Source organism: Saprolegnia diclina, assembly GCF_000281045.1.
Source record: "Saprolegnia diclina VS20 unplaced genomic scaffold supercont1.2, whole genome shotgun sequence".
NCBI lineage: Eukaryota > Oomycota > Saprolegniomycetes > Saprolegniales > Saprolegniaceae > Saprolegnia > Saprolegnia diclina.
The window spans coordinates 444,766-463,656 of NW_008246069.1; the positions used below are offsets into that span (position 1 = coordinate 444,766).

The 18,891-nt window shown below is 57.3% G+C and overlaps 7 protein-coding genes across 7 annotated transcripts in view; 5 read left to right on the forward strand and 2 right to left on the reverse strand.

Moving 5' to 3' along the window:
- Positions 1–2,328, forward strand: part of SDRG_00758 (hypothetical protein) — a gene marked incomplete at its 5' end in the record, with an annotated part of 4,811 nt that extends 2,483 nt beyond the window's left edge. The window contains 7 exons of the mRNA XM_008606250.1: positions 76–330; positions 380–650; positions 737–843; positions 889–1,213; positions 1,260–1,406; positions 1,454–2,013; positions 2,069–2,328. Coding sequence (XP_008604472.1) covers positions 76–330; positions 380–650; positions 737–843; positions 889–1,213; positions 1,260–1,406; positions 1,454–2,013; positions 2,069–2,293 — 1,890 coding nt within the window. The remainder of the gene's footprint in view (positions 1–75; positions 331–379; positions 651–736; positions 844–888; positions 1,214–1,259; positions 1,407–1,453; positions 2,014–2,068) is intronic.
- Positions 2,329–2,610: 282 nt separating this feature from the next.
- Positions 2,611–3,171, forward strand: SDRG_00759 (hypothetical protein). The gene has a single exon (XM_008606251.1). The coding sequence runs from the start codon at positions 2,625–2,627 to the stop codon at positions 3,168–3,170; it is 546 nt and encodes a 181-aa protein (XP_008604473.1). The 5' UTR covers positions 2,611–2,624; the 3' UTR covers position 3,171.
- Positions 3,172–3,190: 19 nt separating this feature from the next.
- On the forward strand, positions 3,191–5,207 carry SDRG_00760 (hypothetical protein; the record flags this gene model as incomplete). Its single annotated transcript, XM_008606252.1, has 1 exon — positions 3,191–5,207. One exon carries the CDS (start codon positions 3,191–3,193, stop codon positions 5,138–5,140), a length of 1,950 nt encoding a protein of 649 aa, XP_008604474.1. The 3' UTR covers positions 5,141–5,207.
- A 927-nt stretch (positions 5,208–6,134) lies between these two features.
- On the forward strand, positions 6,135–8,032 carry SDRG_00761 (hypothetical protein). Its single transcript, XM_008606253.1, has 7 exons — positions 6,135–6,549; positions 6,601–6,712; positions 6,768–7,003; positions 7,062–7,254; positions 7,303–7,402; positions 7,452–7,697; positions 7,754–8,032. Exons 1-7 carry the CDS (start codon positions 6,164–6,166, stop codon positions 7,942–7,944), a joined length of 1,464 nt encoding a protein of 487 aa, XP_008604475.1. The 5' UTR covers positions 6,135–6,163; the 3' UTR covers positions 7,945–8,032.
- Positions 8,033–8,445: 413 nt separating this feature from the next.
- On the reverse strand, positions 8,446–11,115 carry SDRG_00762 (hypothetical protein). Its single transcript, XM_008606254.1, has one exon. The coding sequence runs from the start codon at positions 11,084–11,086 to the stop codon at positions 8,498–8,500; it is 2,589 nt and encodes an 862-aa protein (XP_008604476.1). The 5' UTR covers positions 11,087–11,115; the 3' UTR covers positions 8,446–8,497.
- A 554-nt stretch (positions 11,116–11,669) lies between these two features.
- SDRG_00763 (hypothetical protein) lies at positions 11,670–12,405 on the reverse strand. Its single transcript, XM_008606255.1, has 2 exons — positions 12,328–12,405; positions 11,670–12,282 (listed from the first exon to the last, which is right to left on the reverse strand). The coding sequence occupies exons 1-2, from the start codon at positions 12,391–12,393 to the stop codon at positions 12,091–12,093; spliced, it is 258 nt and encodes an 85-aa protein (XP_008604477.1). The 5' UTR covers positions 12,394–12,405; the 3' UTR covers positions 11,670–12,090.
- Positions 12,406–12,682: 277 nt separating this feature from the next.
- Positions 12,683–18,884, forward strand: SDRG_00764 (hypothetical protein). The gene is made up of 18 exons (XM_008606256.1): positions 12,683–14,472; positions 14,521–14,637; positions 14,683–14,820; positions 14,883–15,309; positions 15,358–15,491; positions 15,536–15,625; positions 15,672–15,845; positions 15,892–16,029; positions 16,068–16,159; positions 16,206–16,338; positions 16,400–16,564; positions 16,618–16,704; positions 16,751–16,867; positions 16,914–17,003; positions 17,055–17,119; positions 17,164–17,316; positions 17,365–17,429; positions 17,478–18,884. Exons 1-18 carry the CDS (start codon positions 12,700–12,702, stop codon positions 18,863–18,865), a joined length of 5,346 nt encoding a protein of 1,781 aa, XP_008604478.1. The 5' UTR covers positions 12,683–12,699; the 3' UTR covers positions 18,866–18,884.
- The last annotated feature ends 7 nt before the right edge of the window (positions 18,885–18,891 follow it).

Below are 18,891 nucleotides of genomic sequence, written 5' to 3' on the forward strand. Positions count from 1 at the left end.
ATGATCACGCTTGTGCCACCGCCGATGGCGACCGTCTTTCACAGTCCCTTGGACGTCTTTTACGCTACGCTCAAGCAACAGAAGAAGACGAAAGAGCTGCGCATCGACACGGCCGCGCTCCAAGCTGTGTTTCTCGGGCTCAACATGCGCCCGACGCTCCCCACGTTGGAGGCGATTCTGGCGGCCATGAAGCAGCTGCAGCCATCAACGTCGGTGGCCAATTTGGACGAATTCGACTTTAGCAACATGTTCTTTTCGGCCCTGTTTTGCGTCATTGACACGGATTCGTCGGGCGGCATTGACGCAGTCGAGCTCCAGACGGCGCTGCAGGTATAAAATTCCATACTTGTCGAATTGTTGACAGTATTGGTTTGGACAGATGCTCGATATTCACATGACGGACCATGACGTCACCAACGTCATTGCGCAGTACGACCTCGACAACAGCGGCACGATTGAGGGCCCCGAGTTTGTTGAATTCATCAAGTCGTACGTCCGACGGCAGTCGACCATGCCGGCGAAGGACCAGGCGTTCGCTTTGCGAGACGTTGCGACCAACCAAGTGTGGCAGGTGCCGCAAGAAGGCCGGCTCGAGCTGGTCTTTGTGTACGAACGAGAGGCGACGCTCGACTCGGACGACGCCCGCCACCGTACGCTCCATTTCGCATCCGACGCGTGTCGCATCGAGGCTGCGACCCGTGGTCTGGCTACATGTCGACTGACTATGAGCGGATAGGTCTCTCGGACGGCGGCGTTGCCCAGCTTATCAAGAACATTCAGAGCCAAGCCAAGAGCTCCTCGGAGAAGCTCGATCTTCTCAACATGGCTGTGCACGACTCGGAGGTTTGTGGTTGGTCAAAAACACATGTTGTACAGTGTCTTGTCTAGATTTTGTTTACGGCGCCGCAAGCGTACGAGCTCCTCGATCAATGCGGCGGTCTCGCCAAGGACGTGCGCGTCAAAGAAATTGCAAACCTCGTGCTGCAGATGCTGACCGCGCGCGAGGCGCAGCGGCTCGTCTCAATGGCGCTCTCGTTGCGGGAGCGCGCGAAGCTCAAGCTCGAGCTCGGAAACGCGTATACTGTCATCATGGGCAACCCCACCGCGCACTTTTCGCTCGATTTAAGCGCGCACACGGACCGGTGGGTCGCGAGGAAGCTCGTGGAAGTCGCGCAGTCGGAGAAGAAGGCGTCGATCGCGTCCCAGCGGGGCGGTATCGTGGACAAGTTGTCTTCGTTTGAACCAAAAATGTGGTGTAGACACGTCGCAGCACGCTAACTGGGAAAACTATCGCAACGAAATGCTGGACGGCCAGCGCATTGTGCTCACGACCTCGTTCTTTGACTCGCTGCCGCAAGCCGGGCGCCTCGAATTCGACTATGTATCGACGCGCCGACCACCACCAGGTATAATTGAACATATCCATTGTCATCGGTTTAGCGTTGTGTGGTAGGCGCGCAAGCCCTGAGCGACCGGCGCTACACGCAGCTGCTCAAGGAGCTCGCACGGGACACGTACTATGTCGACATGTCGGAGCACGACAAGCACACGGCGACCACTTTGTCCCCGGCCCGCATGCGCTGGCAGAAGATTCGGGACTCGGTGCGAAGAGACCGGTTCTTCAACTTGACGACGTTTGCACAAGCGAATATTTTTCGCATCAAAAACACCAAAGAGGAAATCCGACTCAAGCTGATTCAGATTGAGATTGTGACGAGCGACCGGTTCCTGACCGTCGCGCAAGCAAGTCGAATTGTGCTGAGCATGCCGATCGGCAACTTTGGCCGCGTCGAAGCCGCGCGCCTTCTCTTCTCGCGGCTCATGGACGCCGAGAACTTTGTCGACATTTTCGATGCGCTTTCGGTGCCCGAGCAAAAAGTGCTCGCGACGTACCTTGGGTGGCTCAACATCCTCAACCCGCTCAAACCGGACCGGTACTACGAGCTCGATTTAAGCGTCTTGGAGGACTACGCGGTCGCCAAGATCCTCGTGCATCTTGCGATCGTCGAAGAGGTCGTTGGATTCGATGACGCATTTGTACATTGGAGACATTGATATATATGTGTAGGGCGACAACTGGGTCGATTATTCGTATGCGCCTGGCAAAAACGAACCTCCGCTTGCCAATTGGGTCTTGCCAGCGTCGTGGGATGCTGACGACACGGGCAAAGGCGAGGGTCCGCGCCGCAGCGGCATTCTCAAGCTGCGCTTTCGGTCGACGCCCGAAGACGGCTGTGAGCCCGACTGGGACGCTCGCCAAGAGATGAAGAAACGCGTGCTCTGTGGGCCTTGAGCATAACATCTAATGCCATCGATTGCAGATGTTGAGCATCATTGAGTTGACCAAGCATCCGCCATTGTTGCACACATCGTCTTGCAATAATAGAAGTAGAGCATCTCAATGCATGTTATAACCTACAGGAAGGGGTGTAAAGGTACACATAGGAACGCCTCTGCGGAGGCTAGAATCGCCGTGTCTGTGTCGCACACCGGCGAGGACGCCCCTGGGGCTGCCACGTCATGGTCTTTTTAGCCAATCCCGATCCGCGTTGAGCAAGAAACGGTTTCATTGGCCGAGCGTCCAGTCATAAAACATCCATTTCAAAGAAAGGCCATTTCAGCCCATGGTTCGTGTCAAGGGGTCGAGCAGCCCCGGTGTTGCCGCGCACGAAGCCGCGATGCGCCAGTATCGAGCGGTCAGGACACTGGCTTACGCGAACGCGATGCCCCATGGCACGCTGCCCGAACTCAGCGTCAAGGGCGTCGACTACATCCTGCAATGGCCGCTGCCGCAAGGTCAAATGGCCCAGCTCGTCGCGCGTTATGCTGTCAATGGCAGTATTGTCGTGCCCGCGCCGGACGTCTATATCACCAACCAAGATGCGTGGAAAGACGTTTTTGACGCGTACGTCCTCGATGTTGTCGACAGCCGACTCGAGATGACGACAACGGACATTGCCGTGTGCTTGTCTCATGCGTGCATCGACACGAACGGCACTGCGAACGCGCTCACTCCGAGTGCGGAAAGCCTCGAGGACGCGGAGAATCATGGCTACAACGTCTTTGGCACCCTCGTGCTCCTGCTGCCGTCGGCGTACAGCGGCGGTGCGCTCACGATCAGCTACGACGGCAAGTCGACAAGCATCGAGTTGGGGCCCATGCACTTTTAGCGACGTACCAAAATACGACGATGTCATTCGCGCCCATCACGGCTGGCTACCGCGCGGCGCTCGTGTACCACTCGGTGGGTTTGAACTTCTTTGTTGGCGACACGTCACTCATGCCCGTGCCGCGACACGCGACCATTGCTGCTCTGGCCACGATTGCGGCGACGCCGCTACCAGTCTGCGAGCGCATTGCCCGCCCTCTTTGTTACAATATGCACGAGCTCACATTTCGATCGTTGAGTCGGACGGACGCTGATTTTGTGGCGATTCTCGTCGCTACAAAGTGCTATGACGTGGCCCTTGTCTGCTTTACGGAAGGCACCTTGCCGTACTCGAAAAAGAAGGGCTTTCTCAACACTGTGGCGGCTTGCGCGCCGCACCGTTCGTGCCAAATTCCGAATGTCGTCGTCGAGCATGTGCTAGGGAAGAGCGCCCACGCGTTTCTCCACGACGTTCCCCAATCGCCGGACGAATGCCCGGCGGCTGCGATCCTCTTTTGGCCCAAGATGTGCCGCGTCAGCATCGTGGGCGCGCAGCTCGTGCTGCCGCTGCTCAAGAATGCGGTTGCTCGACCCAAGGCCAACAAGCTCGGCCTCGACAGCGCCGATGATCTTGTCGGCGGTACGATCGGCCTCGTTCAGAGCATGCTGTCACTCAAAAACGCCACGTTGTCCCTCAAGGACGCGGCAAAGATGGCCGAGGCTTTGGTTGGATGCAACAACGTGGCCATGGCCGACCTCTTTATTGGTGACGTTGTCGTGGTCACCCGCTGGCTCGAGTTTGACGCAGCGGTCGTTATGATTGAGAAATGCTTGGCGAAATACGGGTGGTTGGCTCTGGAGGCAGCCATGCTGCGGCTCATCCAACGCTGGGTCAAAGACGACGTGAGCTCGACCGCTCGGCTCTTGGCGAACTTGGCGGGTGCCACGAACAACAGCAAGGTCGCCCCACTGCAGCAGCCGTTTGTTTGTGAATTCTTCAAGCGCTCTTGGCACGAGGTACTCGTGCACCAACCCACATGGCCGACCTCGACGATCGACGAGTACATTGTCCTCATGGACGGCTACCTTCACGACATTGCGCCGTTCCACGTGAACGGCCACTGGCTGAGCCAGAAGCTGCCGCCAGCGCTCGTGTCGGTTGTCGACAGCTTCCTCTACAAGCACCGCCATGGGGTGTACACACTGCTGTCGCTGGAGATGGACACGAAATGGCGACTGCAATGTCTTCCAACCTTCCTCGTCAAGGCAGTTGCGCTGCAGCCAGCGTTGGTTCAAACACCGTATTTGGAAGTGATTGCAACCCTCGCCGACGCGCACACAAGGGGCGACTACTATGCGACTTTGGGCTTCACTGGCGTCTACAGTCTCTTGAGCTGCATGGACCGCATCGGTCGCTGCGACGAAGCGCTCATGGACAAAGTTCGGACGCTCTGCGGCACAGACGCAGCTGACGCCTTTGCATACCTCGTCACGAAAACGCCCGTGTCGGCGGTGACGCGCGAGCGTGTGGCCGCGTATTTGGACAACAAGGCGCAGCGGTTCCTTGACGACGCAGTCAATGCGGACGCAAAGGACCATTGTATTGTGAACATCGTGGCCGAGTTGGTCAAGGCGCTCGACACCGTCGCCCCCGAGAAGGTCGCGAGCTTTTTCACGCAGTGGCTCCCAGATGAACCGACGTCGCTCACGTTCACGCGGGACCAGCTCTTTCCAGTGGTGGAGGAAATGGCCGCCATGTACCGGGACAAACATCGCGATGTCGTGCTCCATCTCGCAACCCACTGCCGCGACGGGTTCAAGCGCGGAATGGCAGAGCATAGGACGTCGCGCGACGACGAAGACTTCGATTATTACGATGCGAAGCTCAACCGACGGGGTGATCTGCAGTGCCTTGCGACGCTCAACGCATTGCTCGCTCGAATGACGACGACGTCGCGCAAGCGCGCCCGACGCAGCGACACGAGCGCATAAGATCTTAGTGGCAAGCAATACATCTTGAACAGTATATCGCTACGCCAGGGCGAATCCGCAATGCACCAATGACACAATCTTTCCGTGCGAGCGGTGGGTCTCACAACCCGCTAGGCAGCCGCCATAACAATTTTACTTCGTGCGAACGACGACGCGCTTATGGCAAGAGACCGCAGTTTAGTATTCGAGCATCGCGCCTCGTTCGTCGACACCAAGTGCAAAGTCTGAGCTCGATGGTTTTGCACTGGATCCTAAAAGGCTCATTGTACACTGTACACAGTCGCATGCAGTTGGCAAAGAAGGTTGTTACGTCGGTCTTGTGCGAATTTTCAGTCATCCCGAGTCATTCTACCATTGCTACCTTGCCGTGGGTGCGACCAAGCCCAAATAAACAGGCGCGGGTCGGCCGTGACACGGGGTAAACCTAGTATATAGACCTGTGCTCATGTCGTGCGGAGCTGGCGATTGAAAAGGGCCCAAATCATCAAGAAAAACGAGTGCAATATCTTGTCTTTTCGGGACGATCGCGAAAACGTAAATCGACATTTTGGGTCTGTTCAATTCAAGCAAATTCGATCAGCAAAATTCTTGACAACCCCGTTAATAGAGTCGCAGCCGTGTCCCACCACAGACTCGCGCGTGCATGAGATGCTCTCATGCACGCGGCTTCAAGCCGAGCCGAGCCGAGCCGAACCGTGGAGAGTCCTAATGAGAGCAATGCCACAGTTTGAAAAACAGCTGGTGTCAAGCTGGATCAATCATCCAAGGAGCTGATAGCGCTGGTCCATACGCAACCTTGCCATGCAAGTGCAATTGTATAAACAAAAAGGACACGAACGAGCTACAGTCAAATCAATATCAGCAATCTGAAAAACCAATATTTCGACTAGATGCCATCTGGCACCGGTGATGCGGTGGCAACTGGCTTCGCGCAGACGCTGGATGTGCGTGCGCGCCGAACGCGATGGTTTCGAACGCTCATTTTCCAATCGGATCGACATCCTTTGTATCAACACTTCTATCATGCACGCGCCGACGCTCTTGTGCACGCTTTCACTTCTCGCGGCCATGACGGCGACTGCGCAAAACAAGATCCCGGCGTCCGGCTGGGTGAGCCCGCTCGTCATCAAGGGCTACAAGTTTTTCGAGCACACGACGGGCGCCGAGTTCCGCATCAAGGGCATGAGCTTCTTCCCGCGTGCGAACGCCGGCACCAAATTCAACGCCAACTCGATCGACTGGTTCTCGGACGACATGGAGACGATCTGGCGCCCGCAGCTCGCGCAGCTCCAAGCGCTTGGCGTCAACACGGTCCGCATGTACGCAGTCGATCCGTCCAAGTCGCACGACAAGTTTATGTGCGAGCTCAACAAGCTCGGCATGTATGCATTTGTGGGCATGTCGGCCGTGTACGTCCACCCGCATTTCCTAGTCCCTTTTACTAAACCATCTGTTTATAGCTGCGAGGGCTGCTACATCCTGGACGAAGAAGCCCCGAAATGCTACTCGCCGGCGATGTTTACGCGCGCCCAAATGATCTACAACGCGTTTGCAGTCTACGACAACGTGCTCGTATGTGGCCGCTTCATTGATCGTGTCGGGTATTGAATGCCATCATTGTGGTTAGGGTTTCAGCGTCGGCAATGAAAACAACTTGGCCCCAAAGATTGAAAAGTCGGCGCCGTGCGTCAAGGCGCTCATCCGCGATGTCCGTGCGTATGCTCAAAAGTGCGCGAGCTCCGTACGCCAAGTGCCGATCGGTCTCGACAACGCAGACGTTGACACGCCGTCGCACCCGCGCGCGTCCTGGCTCGGCTACTACGACTGTCTCAAGAACAACGACGAAAACACCCGGGCCGAATGGTACAGTTTGATCTTCCATACTGGCTTAGACCGAATGCTGACGCAAGATTGTCGATAGGATCGGCTTCAACCCGTACGTCGAGTGCGACCCGACGACGCACCTCAAGTATGCCGACTCCAAGGGTCTGCAAAAGCTCGTGGGCGACTACAAGAAGGCGGGCTACTCGCGCCCGATCGTCTTTGGCGAGTTTGGCTGCATCGCTATCACCAACACGATCAACAACATTGAGCAGCAGCGCACCTTCTTGGAGGTAAAGTTTTCATCTCAAATTTCGACTCGACATCAAAGGACCCGATAGGCAAAATGGATGAACGAAGAAGCTGAGATGACAGAGTACGTCTCGGGCGGCAACGCGTTCGAGTACAGCGTCGAGAAGGCCAACCTCATCGACAAGGCGGGTATGTCAATCCTATTCGTTTTGCTAAAACAACTCATGTCTCATCACAGCGACGCCGCCGTATGCCAAGAAGGACGCGGGGCGGTACGGTGTCGGGTACTTTACGCCCGACAACTGCGACCACGACACGATCCCGTGCGTCTACAACAAGTATCCCGAGTTTGACAACCTCGCCTTGGCCTACAACTCTACCAAGGCATCGACCGTCACCAAGGACGCGTTCACGCCGGCGCGGACGACGGTGATGACGTGCCCCGTCGACTTTCCGACGGTCGACTTGCCCCCGACGCCGTCGGGTACGTTATCGTCTTGTTTGCTACGACTGAGTTCTGAGTCTCCCATTTTTGTCTAGTGCCGATCCTGCAGTGCACGACCGCACAGCCCACGTGCAACAATGGTGCGTCCAACACGTTTAAGAACATTGGCGGCAACGGCAACGGCGGTGCGTCGGGCGGCAATGGCGCGAGCGCGGCACCATCGCTGCCCACAACGTCGACGCTGGCGCTTGGCCTCGGCGTCACGATCGCGCTTGCGCAGCTCTAAGACTCCTGCATACCTTTGCTTAAACCTTCGCTTACTCAAGCGATAAAGTGTCCTCATGTATAACGGTTTGAATACATTTAATGTCCACGCTGCTATGTTCGTTTCGACGCCAAAGGATATGGTACACAACCTCGGATCCGTTTGAGCTGCCACGTCATCCATTCGAGCACTGTACACCAGGGACAAAACGCGCAGCTCGGTCGTCAATTGTTGAAGCCGTCGGCCCCGTACACAACACGGCTCTTTAGTTTTGTAGAATTTGTCACTTTCGTAAGTACACTGTATTTAGAGAAAAGTGGCACCCATGCTATCGACTGTGTTGTACATATACATGTACATGTATGTACGGGCAATGTGGTCAAAATGACCGAAGTGGCCCGTTTCGCTATCGTAAAAGGGTCGAAACAGCAGCGCGCGCTTCCTAAAATGGTACTTTGGTGCCCAAATTTATGCATAGCGTTGTAGCGGCCCAGTTGGAGGCACCACTGGACAAACGTCGAGTCGTATGTGAACTAAATTTGCATGTTAATTATACACGTCGTCGATGAATTGGCTATGCATTGGAGTCCTTGCGCCGGCGGCGCTTGCGCGACTTGCTTTTGCCGCCTTTGGGTGGAGGCGTCGTTGGAGTTGGCGCAAGCAAAGCGTCCAACGTCGCAACCGACGTTAAATCTCTGTCTTTGAAAAAGTGTGCGTCCACAATGGCAAGCGCCTCGGACTCCGATCGCTCTCCTGGTGGCGCCGTCCGATCTGCGTCGCCCAGAAAGGTCGCGCGGCACTGTGTTGCGAGGTCGACAATCGTGTCGCGGAAGCGGTCGGGGAACATGGCCGCCACTTGCACAATGATGGGGAAGAGCTGCAAGCGGTTCGCAATGCGGGTCGGCGGCATTGTTGGAAGCCATTTCATGAGAAAACTCGGGAACTTCTCGGGAGCAATGACGTTGAACGCCTTGACGGTTGCCATGACGAGAAGCACAATGACATCGGGTATGGCTTCCTCATATTTTGCATTTTCGATGAGCCCGACGGCACAAGTGTCCAAGAAGACGATGGCCGAATCGCGCGTCGACGGCGCGATCGTCAACTGGTTTGTGACGAGCCACGAGACGGCAATCACGACTTTGAAGCCAGCGAGCAGCGCCACCTTCTCCATGAGTCGCTCGTCGCAGCGGCCAATTTGGTCCATGACGCGCAAGAGACTGAAGCCACTTTGGAGGCTTGACGTATCGAAGAAGTCACCGAGCACGTGTCCGTCGACATCCGTCGTAATGACATTCAGATACGGCTTTTGAACCAGCGCCGGTTGCAGCGCGACCGCCTTGAGAAGAAGGTCGGGCAGGACGTCGAGTCGCCAAGCAGTGCCTTTTCCCAGTGATAGCAGTGTGTACACCCCATGGCGGTGCTTGTAGAGGAAGCTGTCGACAACCGACACGAGCGCCGGCGGCAGCTTCTGGCCCAGCCAGTGGCCGTTCGCATCCAACGGCGCCATGTCGTGAAGATACCAGTCCATGAGAAGCATGTTCTCGTCGATCGTCCAGGTCAGCCATGTGCGTTGGTGCACGAGTACCTCGTGCCAGCAGCGCTTGAAGAATTCACAAACAAACGGCTGCTGCAGTGGGGTGACCTTGCTGTCGCTGGTGGCCCCCGCCAAATTAGCCAAGAGTCGAGCGATCGAGCCCACACTGACTATGACCCAGCGTTGGATGAGCCGCAACATCGCCTTCTGCAGAGCTGGCCACCCGTACTCGAGTAAGCACAAGTGGATCATGTAGGTTGCCGCATAGTGGTCGAGTCGACCATAGACCGAGACCGCCTCGCTAAGAAAGAGCTCCGCCATGGTGACGTTGTTGCTATCAACCAAGGCGTCGGTCATCATGACGACGTACTTGAACGGCAATTTGCCCAAAACGTGCTGGCGCGACATGCTTCGGAAGAGACCAATGGCACCGCGAACAAGGTCGTCGGCACTGTCGAGACCGAGCTTGTTGGCTTTTGGCTTCAAAATCGCTTTCTCGAGTAGCGGGAGGGCGACGTCGACTCCCACGATGCCGACGCGACAGGCCTTGGGCCAAAAGAGAATCGCGGTAAACGGACACCCATCGCTGTCTTCGTCGTCACCGGGTGGAATGGGGCGGTCGCGAAGAAAGGCGCTGGCGCTATTTCCAAGCAAACGCTCCCGAACAACCTTGGGGATGCGGCACGACGGGTGTGGCACGCACGCGGTCACTTCATTGATAATTCCAGTGTCGGAGATAGACGAAAGGAAATCCACCTTCAACTGCACAAGCGTGACGTCGTAGCGCTGCGTGGCGACGAGGATACCAACAAAGTCCGCGTCCGCTGGCGTCAACGCGTCAAAGGTAAGCGCTGACAGTGCGTATGGAATCGGGCGAGCAATGCGTTGAAAGAATGGCAGCGGCGTCGTTGCGATCGTTGCAAACGCAGAAATGGTCTCGTGCCGCGGCACCGGGAGGAGCGACGTGTCGTTGAGCGGAAGGTGCATCCCGACCAAGTGATATACGAGCGCGGCGCGGTAGCCAGACGTGATGGGCGCGGATGACATTGTCGTGTTTCGGTACGTAGCCAAAAAGCGCATTGCCTTTTTGAGCGGCTTCAACTGCACCAACGTGGACGCGCCATCGTACGACACCGTGATCTTGCCACCATTGTATGGAGAAGGCAGCACAAGCACGAGTGTGCCAAAGAGAGTCCTGTCAAAGGACTCTGCGTCAATGTAATGGGGTGTGAACGCGTCCACCGAGCCCTTCGTGTCGAGACACAAATGCGAAAAGTACACCTGGAGACTCGTCGTCGTGAGCCCCAGCCCGAGGTCGACGGTGTCGACAATCTGGTCGTACAAATAGTCTTGCCACGGACTCTCGTCTTCGTAGCCGGTATCTGTGTCTTCCAGCGGAACTGAGATGCTACCGTTGACAGCAGTGTAGCGCGCGAAGAGCTGTTGCTCTTGTGCTGGCGGCAGAGGCCATTGCAGGATGCCGTCGACGCCCTCGACGCGGAGCTCGGGCAACGTGTCATTGGACACCTTGTCCGAGTAGGCAAACGTCTTGGCTGCTCGGTATTTTCGCATCGCGGCTTCGTGCGCGGCGATGCTGTGGTTGATGGACCCGTTCACGACGCGCATTTGTCTAAGATGGCTTTCTTTGAAATGTAAACTTCAAAAGCGGAATGTCCTCCAATCAACGCTTGTTCCATCGCCATTACGCATCGGATTGGCTAAAAATAGTATATGACGTGGCAGCGTGGTGGCCTGCACTCAGCTCAAACGTTCGTCCACAAACGCAAGCCCATAGCTACCTCCCCGACAAGTCGAGTGCTACGCACGCCGAATGGATTACTCTTTAAAGATGTGACTGCCTGTGGACATACAGGGAGGGCGGCGGAAGACATTTCTAGGTATTACTGTATCACGGTCAGGCAGAGGCTCGACCCGCCATTCTTGCATCCAGTGAGGAGAAATGGAGGATCGAGTCGCGCGAGTTGACCGAGTACGTCACGGCGGGAACGCACTCAAGTACACAGCGTCACGTTGGTCTAAAAATTGGGTTTTTGCTCTGAAAATCGATGGTTCGCAGCTCGCATTAGTTAACAGGTATCGAGTGACGATGCCGCCTGTTGCGACCGTGGACGTCGGGCGCAATGGTACGTCATATTGACCACCTGCGATGCAGCTCGATGCCAGGCGTCTACGTCAAGAATTTATATATCTCAACGCGAACATAGTCCAGCGGTCCGCCCAGTCTACTGTGCATTTCCCCACGCCCGAGGTGCTGGACGTGGATTAAGGACAAGTACTTATTGGCTCACGGGCCAAATGGGCGGCAACACGGCGGCGCCTATGCAGACGCGTGTGCCTGGACAAAGCGGCGCTTGCAGCTCGACAACTGACGCCAACCGCGCGGCCACATCGACGGTGATTGCTCTTGATCGTTCGCAGTCGTCGTACGGTGAGCTCGGCGACATGCGGCCGTGCCAGTCGGCCCGTCAAGACGGATGTACGATCGATGCTTCAAGACCGGTATTGCCTAGTGTTAGCACACTGGAGCTATAATGGTGCCAGACGTGCAATCACAGGGCGCGATAGGTGCGGCAGGGTCACGGACAAGACGCGTGATGTGATTTAGGTTATTAGTTGCGGACACCTTCCATGACGGACTTCTCACCAGGGTACAGCTTGCTGATGGCAACCTGTCGCCGGAGGATCGCGAGCTGGTCGTGGCCAAACGCCAAGGCGGCCTCGGCCTCGGCGCCGGCGGCGCTCTTCTTGGCGTGGAAGTCGGACTTGATGCGGCGCTGGGCGTACGAGCGGAACGTGTAGTTCTACAGAAGAGGCATGAGAGGACCGATTATGCTGGCAGATCGCACCTCGTACTGGGCGGCCTGGCGCAGCATCGTGCGGTACAAGCTCAGGACCTTCTGCTGTTGCGCCATCGTGCTCGAAATGAATTGAGAACACCAGTGAAGATGGGGTCAGAAATACATCGATGCCATTGGCCAAAAGCACACCGATTCGGCCAATCCAATTCTCGATCCTAAATTATTTCCCGCTTATCGACCAATCCAACGCGTGAACCATACCAACGCAGTATAAAACCGTGCCACACACGCTAGCGCCATTGCATTCGCTAAAAAGATTGCATTTGCAACGTTTCAGCCAATGAATATGCGATATATCGCCACATTTCAACGAATCAGAAGCACGCGTCGTCAAACCTCGTATCTTTTGCGGTCGCCACGATGGAGATGCAGAAGCTCCTGGCGCATCTGCGCAGCATCGAGGCCGGCCACGACACGAACGAGCGCTTCCTCGAGCGCTTGGCGCCGTCGTCGAGTGGCGTACCTACCAAGGCGGATGATATTTACACGCTTCTGCGCAAATCCAGGACCAAGAAACTACCGGCCAAGAAGCCACCGCGGCAACAACGGCCAGCACAACCGCAGCCCCGGCCCGAGTCGCTCCACGACCGGCGCGAGCGATTGCACACTGTCATGTCGTACGAGCTCAACCGAAAAGCCAATTTATCAGTACTCCCGCTGCCAGCGCCGGTGGCATCGCCGCCCAAAGCGCGTCTTCTCGACCAAAAGCTGCAAAAAGCGCTGACCTCGGCGCGCCATCACCAGGCCGACGAGGTTCGCGCGGCTGAGATCGACGTCGACACGGCGCTTCACGACGCCGAGACGCTCCTTCCGCTGTCGTTCCTCATGGAGCGCAACCTCGCCGCGCTCTGCCAGTCGAAAGCTGGCGCCATCATCAAGCGAGCGTTCGAGACCTTCTTGTTGCACTTTTACGACGACGCATGGCACCACTGGATGACCTTTGTAGCATTATCTCGGGAACAGGAACGAGATGCGGCCGTGCGGGTCCTTAGCCGCGTCTACCGCGGGCACCGCGCCCGGCGGGCCTGTGTCCAGCTGCGCGCAACGTATGCCGCGCTCCACGCCGCGACGGCGGCAGTGCTCGACCAACGCATCGCGCACCGCCGCGTGTCGGCGCTTACGATACAAATGACATTTCGACACAACGGCTTACGCCGGCGGCACGCCGAGGCGGCCGCCAAGCATGCCGCTGCCCGCGTCATCCAGCACCTCGTGCTCTATCAGAAAGCCCGCGCACTTCGCTTCGCCGCCATGCTCGCCGACGTCCGGCGCCACGCGGCCGCTACCACCATCCAGCGCGTCTTCCGCGGCCGCCGCGGTCGGTGCGACGCCGCCCGCGCAGCGCTACACAAGAAGCGCGCCGCGATCGTGGCCAAGCTCTGCGACCCGACACTCGCGATCGCCAACCGGTTCGAGTCCCACGGCGCGGCGTTCCGGATTCAAACCTGTGCACGGGCTTGGCTTTGTCGGCGCGCGGGTCGTCGGTACCGCGCGACCGTACGCCAAGAGGCGGCCATGATGTTTCTCACGCAAGCGCTCGCCTCATACGTGGTGTACCGCAACTACAAGAGGCGCAAGTTAGGCCTGCTGGCTTCCCTTCCGGCGCGCATGGCCGCTGCACGACTGCTCCAGCGTGTGATCAGTACGTGGATTCTACGGCGCAAGTGGCAATTGAATCGCCTCGTCCGGCGGAAGCAAGCACGCTTGATGCGGGTCGAGGCCTATGCCAAGCGCCGGGCCCAGCCGCTCGCGCTCGTGTCGCGCGGGCTCCAAAAGGCGCAAAACCGCGCACGCGGCGCGCTCACGTCATTTTTGTCAGCGTCGAGCGCGGCGGCGAGAGCCTCGGATCGGCGTCGACACGCCGCCGTCATCATCCAGCGCGCCTGGCGCTGTGCGCGACTTCGCTACAAGAAATACTTGAAGACACTGTACGCGCAAATCGAATTCTTGCAGCTGCGCAAGACGGCGCTCTTTGCCCATGCGACGCGCATCCAGAAGCTGTGGCGCGGCCGCCGAGCGCGCAAGCAAGTGAAATACCTCTGGCTCGACAAGGTCACGCGCAACGCCGTGGCCAAGTGGCGTGCGCGCCGGCACCGGCGACGCACGCTGGCAGCCCGACGTATCCAGCGCAAGGTCCATTTTTCAATGAATTGCGTGTTTGAAGCGAACGACGCTGTCTAGTTTCGAGGTATCCGCGGCCGGCGACTGGCAAAACTCGCACTGGCCGAGATGGCTTGTGCTCGGCGCTGTGCCACAACGCTCCAGCGTCTCGTGCGACCCTGGCTCGCCATGCGCTATGTATACATTGACACTATGGGACGTGACAACCATAGTGGTGTCTAGATGCACCGGCTTCGTGACACGGTGCGCCGTCGCCACGAGACGCACCTCGTATGTGCTGCCTCGCTTCAGTGCTGTCGCCAAGCCGCCGTCGAGTATTTGATCTTCAAGTCGCTTGAAGGCGCCATCGGTGACGTTCTCGTACGTGTTTTTGAGATGACGTTGTGCCAAAATGCAATCTCAAACTCAAAAATTGGGTGTAGATATACCCGGCGTGGCTGAGCAGCGGGAGCGGCTTTACGCCGCAACAGGTTTCGTTTCCACTACTTCAGCTGCTCTTCCTCGACTACAACGGCCTCAAGCGCGAACACTTGAGCTCGATGCCGTTGAAAGAGCTCCAGCAGCTGCGACTGGACCGGTCGAAGTTTCTCAAAGTGTTTCGAGACGCGTTCCCCAATACGTCACGGCACATGGACATGTCGTCGGACGCTGATAAGGTCCTCGGTCGCCTCAAGGAGCACCCGAGTCAGTCGCGCATCTCACTCTCGTACGCGATGTTTACGGCGGCGCTCAAGGACATGGCAATACTCGAAATCAAGTCGAAAAAAGAAGATCTCTCGCCCGACGCACGCTTGCTCACACTCGTGACCAAGCACATCAACAGCGGCAAATGGGCAACCAAGTACAAAGGTACGTCATCGAAGGACATCATGTGTCGCTGTATGATGTGCTGACTAGCTGCGGACCAGCTCGTTCTATACGTCAACCAGTGGCTCGAACATGCTGCGCGGCGGATCCAGCGCCTCGCCCGACGAGCGCGAGACCGAGATCGTGGCAACGCTCTCTTGCACATCAAGCGCGTCGAGTGGCAGGTACAACCGACGCCGTATATCGCGTCACGGAATCGCGGCGGTAGCAACGACTGGTGTCGGAGGCGGCGGTGACCATTCAACGGGCGTGGCGACGGCGGGCGTCACAGAGCTATCTGCGGTCTCTTGTGCGCGCGGTACACTCTTCTATTCACAAAGTTTGCAGTGGGCGAACGAAATTAGGTGTTTCGCAAGTACATTGACGCCGCGACGGGGCTTCCGTACTGGACCAACCCACGCACGGGCTACTCGACGTGGACCAAGCCGCGCTTGCTCGGCAAAGGCGACGTCGACACGGACGTGATTCCAATGGCCGATGCAGATACCGAGTATTCGATCCGCTGCACCAACTGCAACGTTTGTGGTCGGAATATTGTCTATGCGTGTTCAATAATATTGTTAGATCAACCCGATCGCCGAGTCGTGCTTTCACTGCGAAGACATGTACTGCGCATCGTGCTACGCGCAGCTGCATGCCAAAGGCAAGATGGCGTCCCACATTCACTTTCCTGTCCAAGGCTGCAGTCTCTGCAAGTTCCAGGTACTTGGTGCCCACTTGATGATTGCTGAGCACAACAGGTCGGAACGCGCCACTGCCACCAATGCAACGCCGACTATTGCGACAACTGCATGCATTATGTCCATCAAAAGGGCAATCTCGCATTTCACACGTAGACCGAAAGATTTTCGGTCTACGTGATATGATATATCGACTAGGGCCGACCCGCTTGTCCCGCTTTGTCCCGACTGCAAGCAAGTGCGTGCGGTGCGCGTGCAGTGCCTCACACACGACGTCAAGCTGTGCCTGTCGTGCGCCCACGCCCACCCGCCCGAGCTCTGTCGACTCGAGGTATGTCCTTTTGCTTTATTTCAACCTAGGAAATGGAAATGAGAATGGATAACTTGTCTAGACGATCCCGTTCATGCCGTTCTCGCTCGACGACGCAATGAACCGCGTGCATATCGACCGACGCGAAAAGCTCGAAGCCGAGCAAAAGCGCATGCACGACCAGCGCGACCTGGAAGCACGGCGTCTTCAGGGCGCACTGCGCATCCAGCGCAACTGGCGGCGCAAGGTATACGATTCTCCTTGGATTGATGATGGAATGTATACACCACTGTCTTGTAGCTGGCGCACCAAAAAGGGTTCGAAAAACTTCTTTCGTTGGCCACGGCCAAGCAAGCTGAGTGGGCCAAACGCCAGCGCGACCGCAAGGTGAGGGACGACACCCACGGTCGAGCGATGAACAATATTGTCTTAGAAACAACGGACACTCGGGTTTGCGGTCAAGGACATCTTTGGAAAGGCCGGGTTCCTCGAGACCGACACGCCGGCCCACCAAGTGCTGCGCCGTCTCAACGTCTACACGCGCCACAAGGTTTGTGGAGGCTTTTTCGACAGAGTGTCCACGCTGGTGTCGACAGATTCTTGCGCGGATTCGAAAACTCCAAGTGCCGCTCGACGAATACCTCTTCCTCGGCGTCCTACTACCCGGGCATGCGTCGGTTGCCACTGTACGGATCTTGAGCCAGATGCTTGGACGAGAAGCGAGATGCCTTGTTTAGGGCAGCACGCTCCTTGAGACGAGCGAGGACGTACGTGGCTGGGTCGTGAATGGCCAAGCGTTGCGGTGCGTCGCACTGTGATCTCGCTGCGTTTAGCATTTCGGGCTAGAATCCAAGACCACGTGTGCTACATCCACGCTTCCGAAGCCATGCTCGAAGCTAGTATTGCGCTTCACACGCCATTTCGCCCTGAGAGCGCGGTGCGGTCCCCGTATTACGCAATCGAGTTCTCGACGCAATTTCCCACCAATCTCAAAGACATGTTTGCATGGAATCATCAAAACAGCTCACCAGACACACTCCGATCTAGGCAAAAGAAAACCGGTTTGGCCAAACTGCACAAGGCCGTCCCAGACGTTCACGTCGCGAATGCACGTACGTCTGGTACTCCGCTTTCTTGGCTGCTAGAAGCTGGTGTGGTAGTGGCGAGCCTCGGTACCAAAGTGCAGTCCCTCGCCCACCGCGTCGACGAAGACTCGTTCTTGGGCAAGTCCCTTAACAAAATGGCCAAGTCGGTACAAGGCGCCGCGCTGCGCAAAAAAGTCGCACTAGAAATTCGCAACGAAGAGCAAGCCGAGCAGCTTGACCTCGACAAGAGGAGCGAGCGCCGGCGGTCGGTGATTAGCGCCGGTCGACGGCGATCAAGCATCTCGATGACGGCCGTGGCGGCGGCAGTGCGCTTGGCGTCCTTTGCCGAGCTGGAAGGGCTCGCGCCACTGGAGAGTAAGGACGACGACGAAGACGACCCGCCGCCGGAGGCTGCTACTGCTGAAGGCCACACCAGCTACGACCCGTCGCACGACGCATCAAGTGGTTTTGCTGGCACATATGCTGACGGCACGTCAAGCTACCCAGCCGATGTCCACGCAGATAGTCATGTGGATGCATATGAGGGTGCCACTCAAGGGATTTACGATGCCAGTACCGCCTACACCGAGGCAGCGTACTATCAGCAGACGACCGACAACTACGGCGCGTACAGCTCGGACACGGACCCCGCATATTATGACTTTACACAGCCCACGTACGACGCGGCTGCAACGAGCAATGGCGGTGGCTACTACGCAGCAGCGTCCGAGGTGTACGGCCAAGAGGTGACTGCTGCGTACGATGCGTCGAATAGTGGCTACGGCGCCACTGCAAGTTACCCCAGCGGCGAGTACTCGGTGAGCGGTGCTACGACAGTTGACGGCTACGAACCAAGCTACGCTGATCTCTACGCGGCTGCCCCATTGATGGACGGATCCGTCTTGTACGACAGCCATGCTGCGTACGAACCAACATCGTTCGGTGATTCGTCCTATGGTGGGGCACACTATGAAGCGCAACCAGCGACGCAAGCGACTGCGCTGGAGACACCCTTGGCGTACGCTGCAACATCGTACGACGACTACGCTGCCGCCAGCTACGACTTGACTCAGAGCTATGCCCAGCAAGCCGGCTACGACCAGCAAGGTGGCTACGGTGCCGCTTACGATCAACCAGCCGCGTACGGTCACCAAGCTGGCTACGATCAGCAAGCCGGCTACGATCAGCAAGCCGGCTACGATCAGCAAGCCGACTACGATCAGCAAGCCGGCTACGATCACCAAGCTGGCTACGATCACCAAGCTGGCTACGATCACCAAGCTGGCTACGATTACCAAGCCGACTACGATCTGCAAGCCGGCTATGATACTACGAACGGCGGCGCGTACGACACGTCAGCGCCTAGTGACGCCACCGACCCGTGGCAAGAGATTTACGACCCGCAGAGTGGTCAATTGTACTATTACAACACGATAACGGGCGAATCCGTCTGGAAAACATAAGACAACTTGTCCATCCGCGTGATACA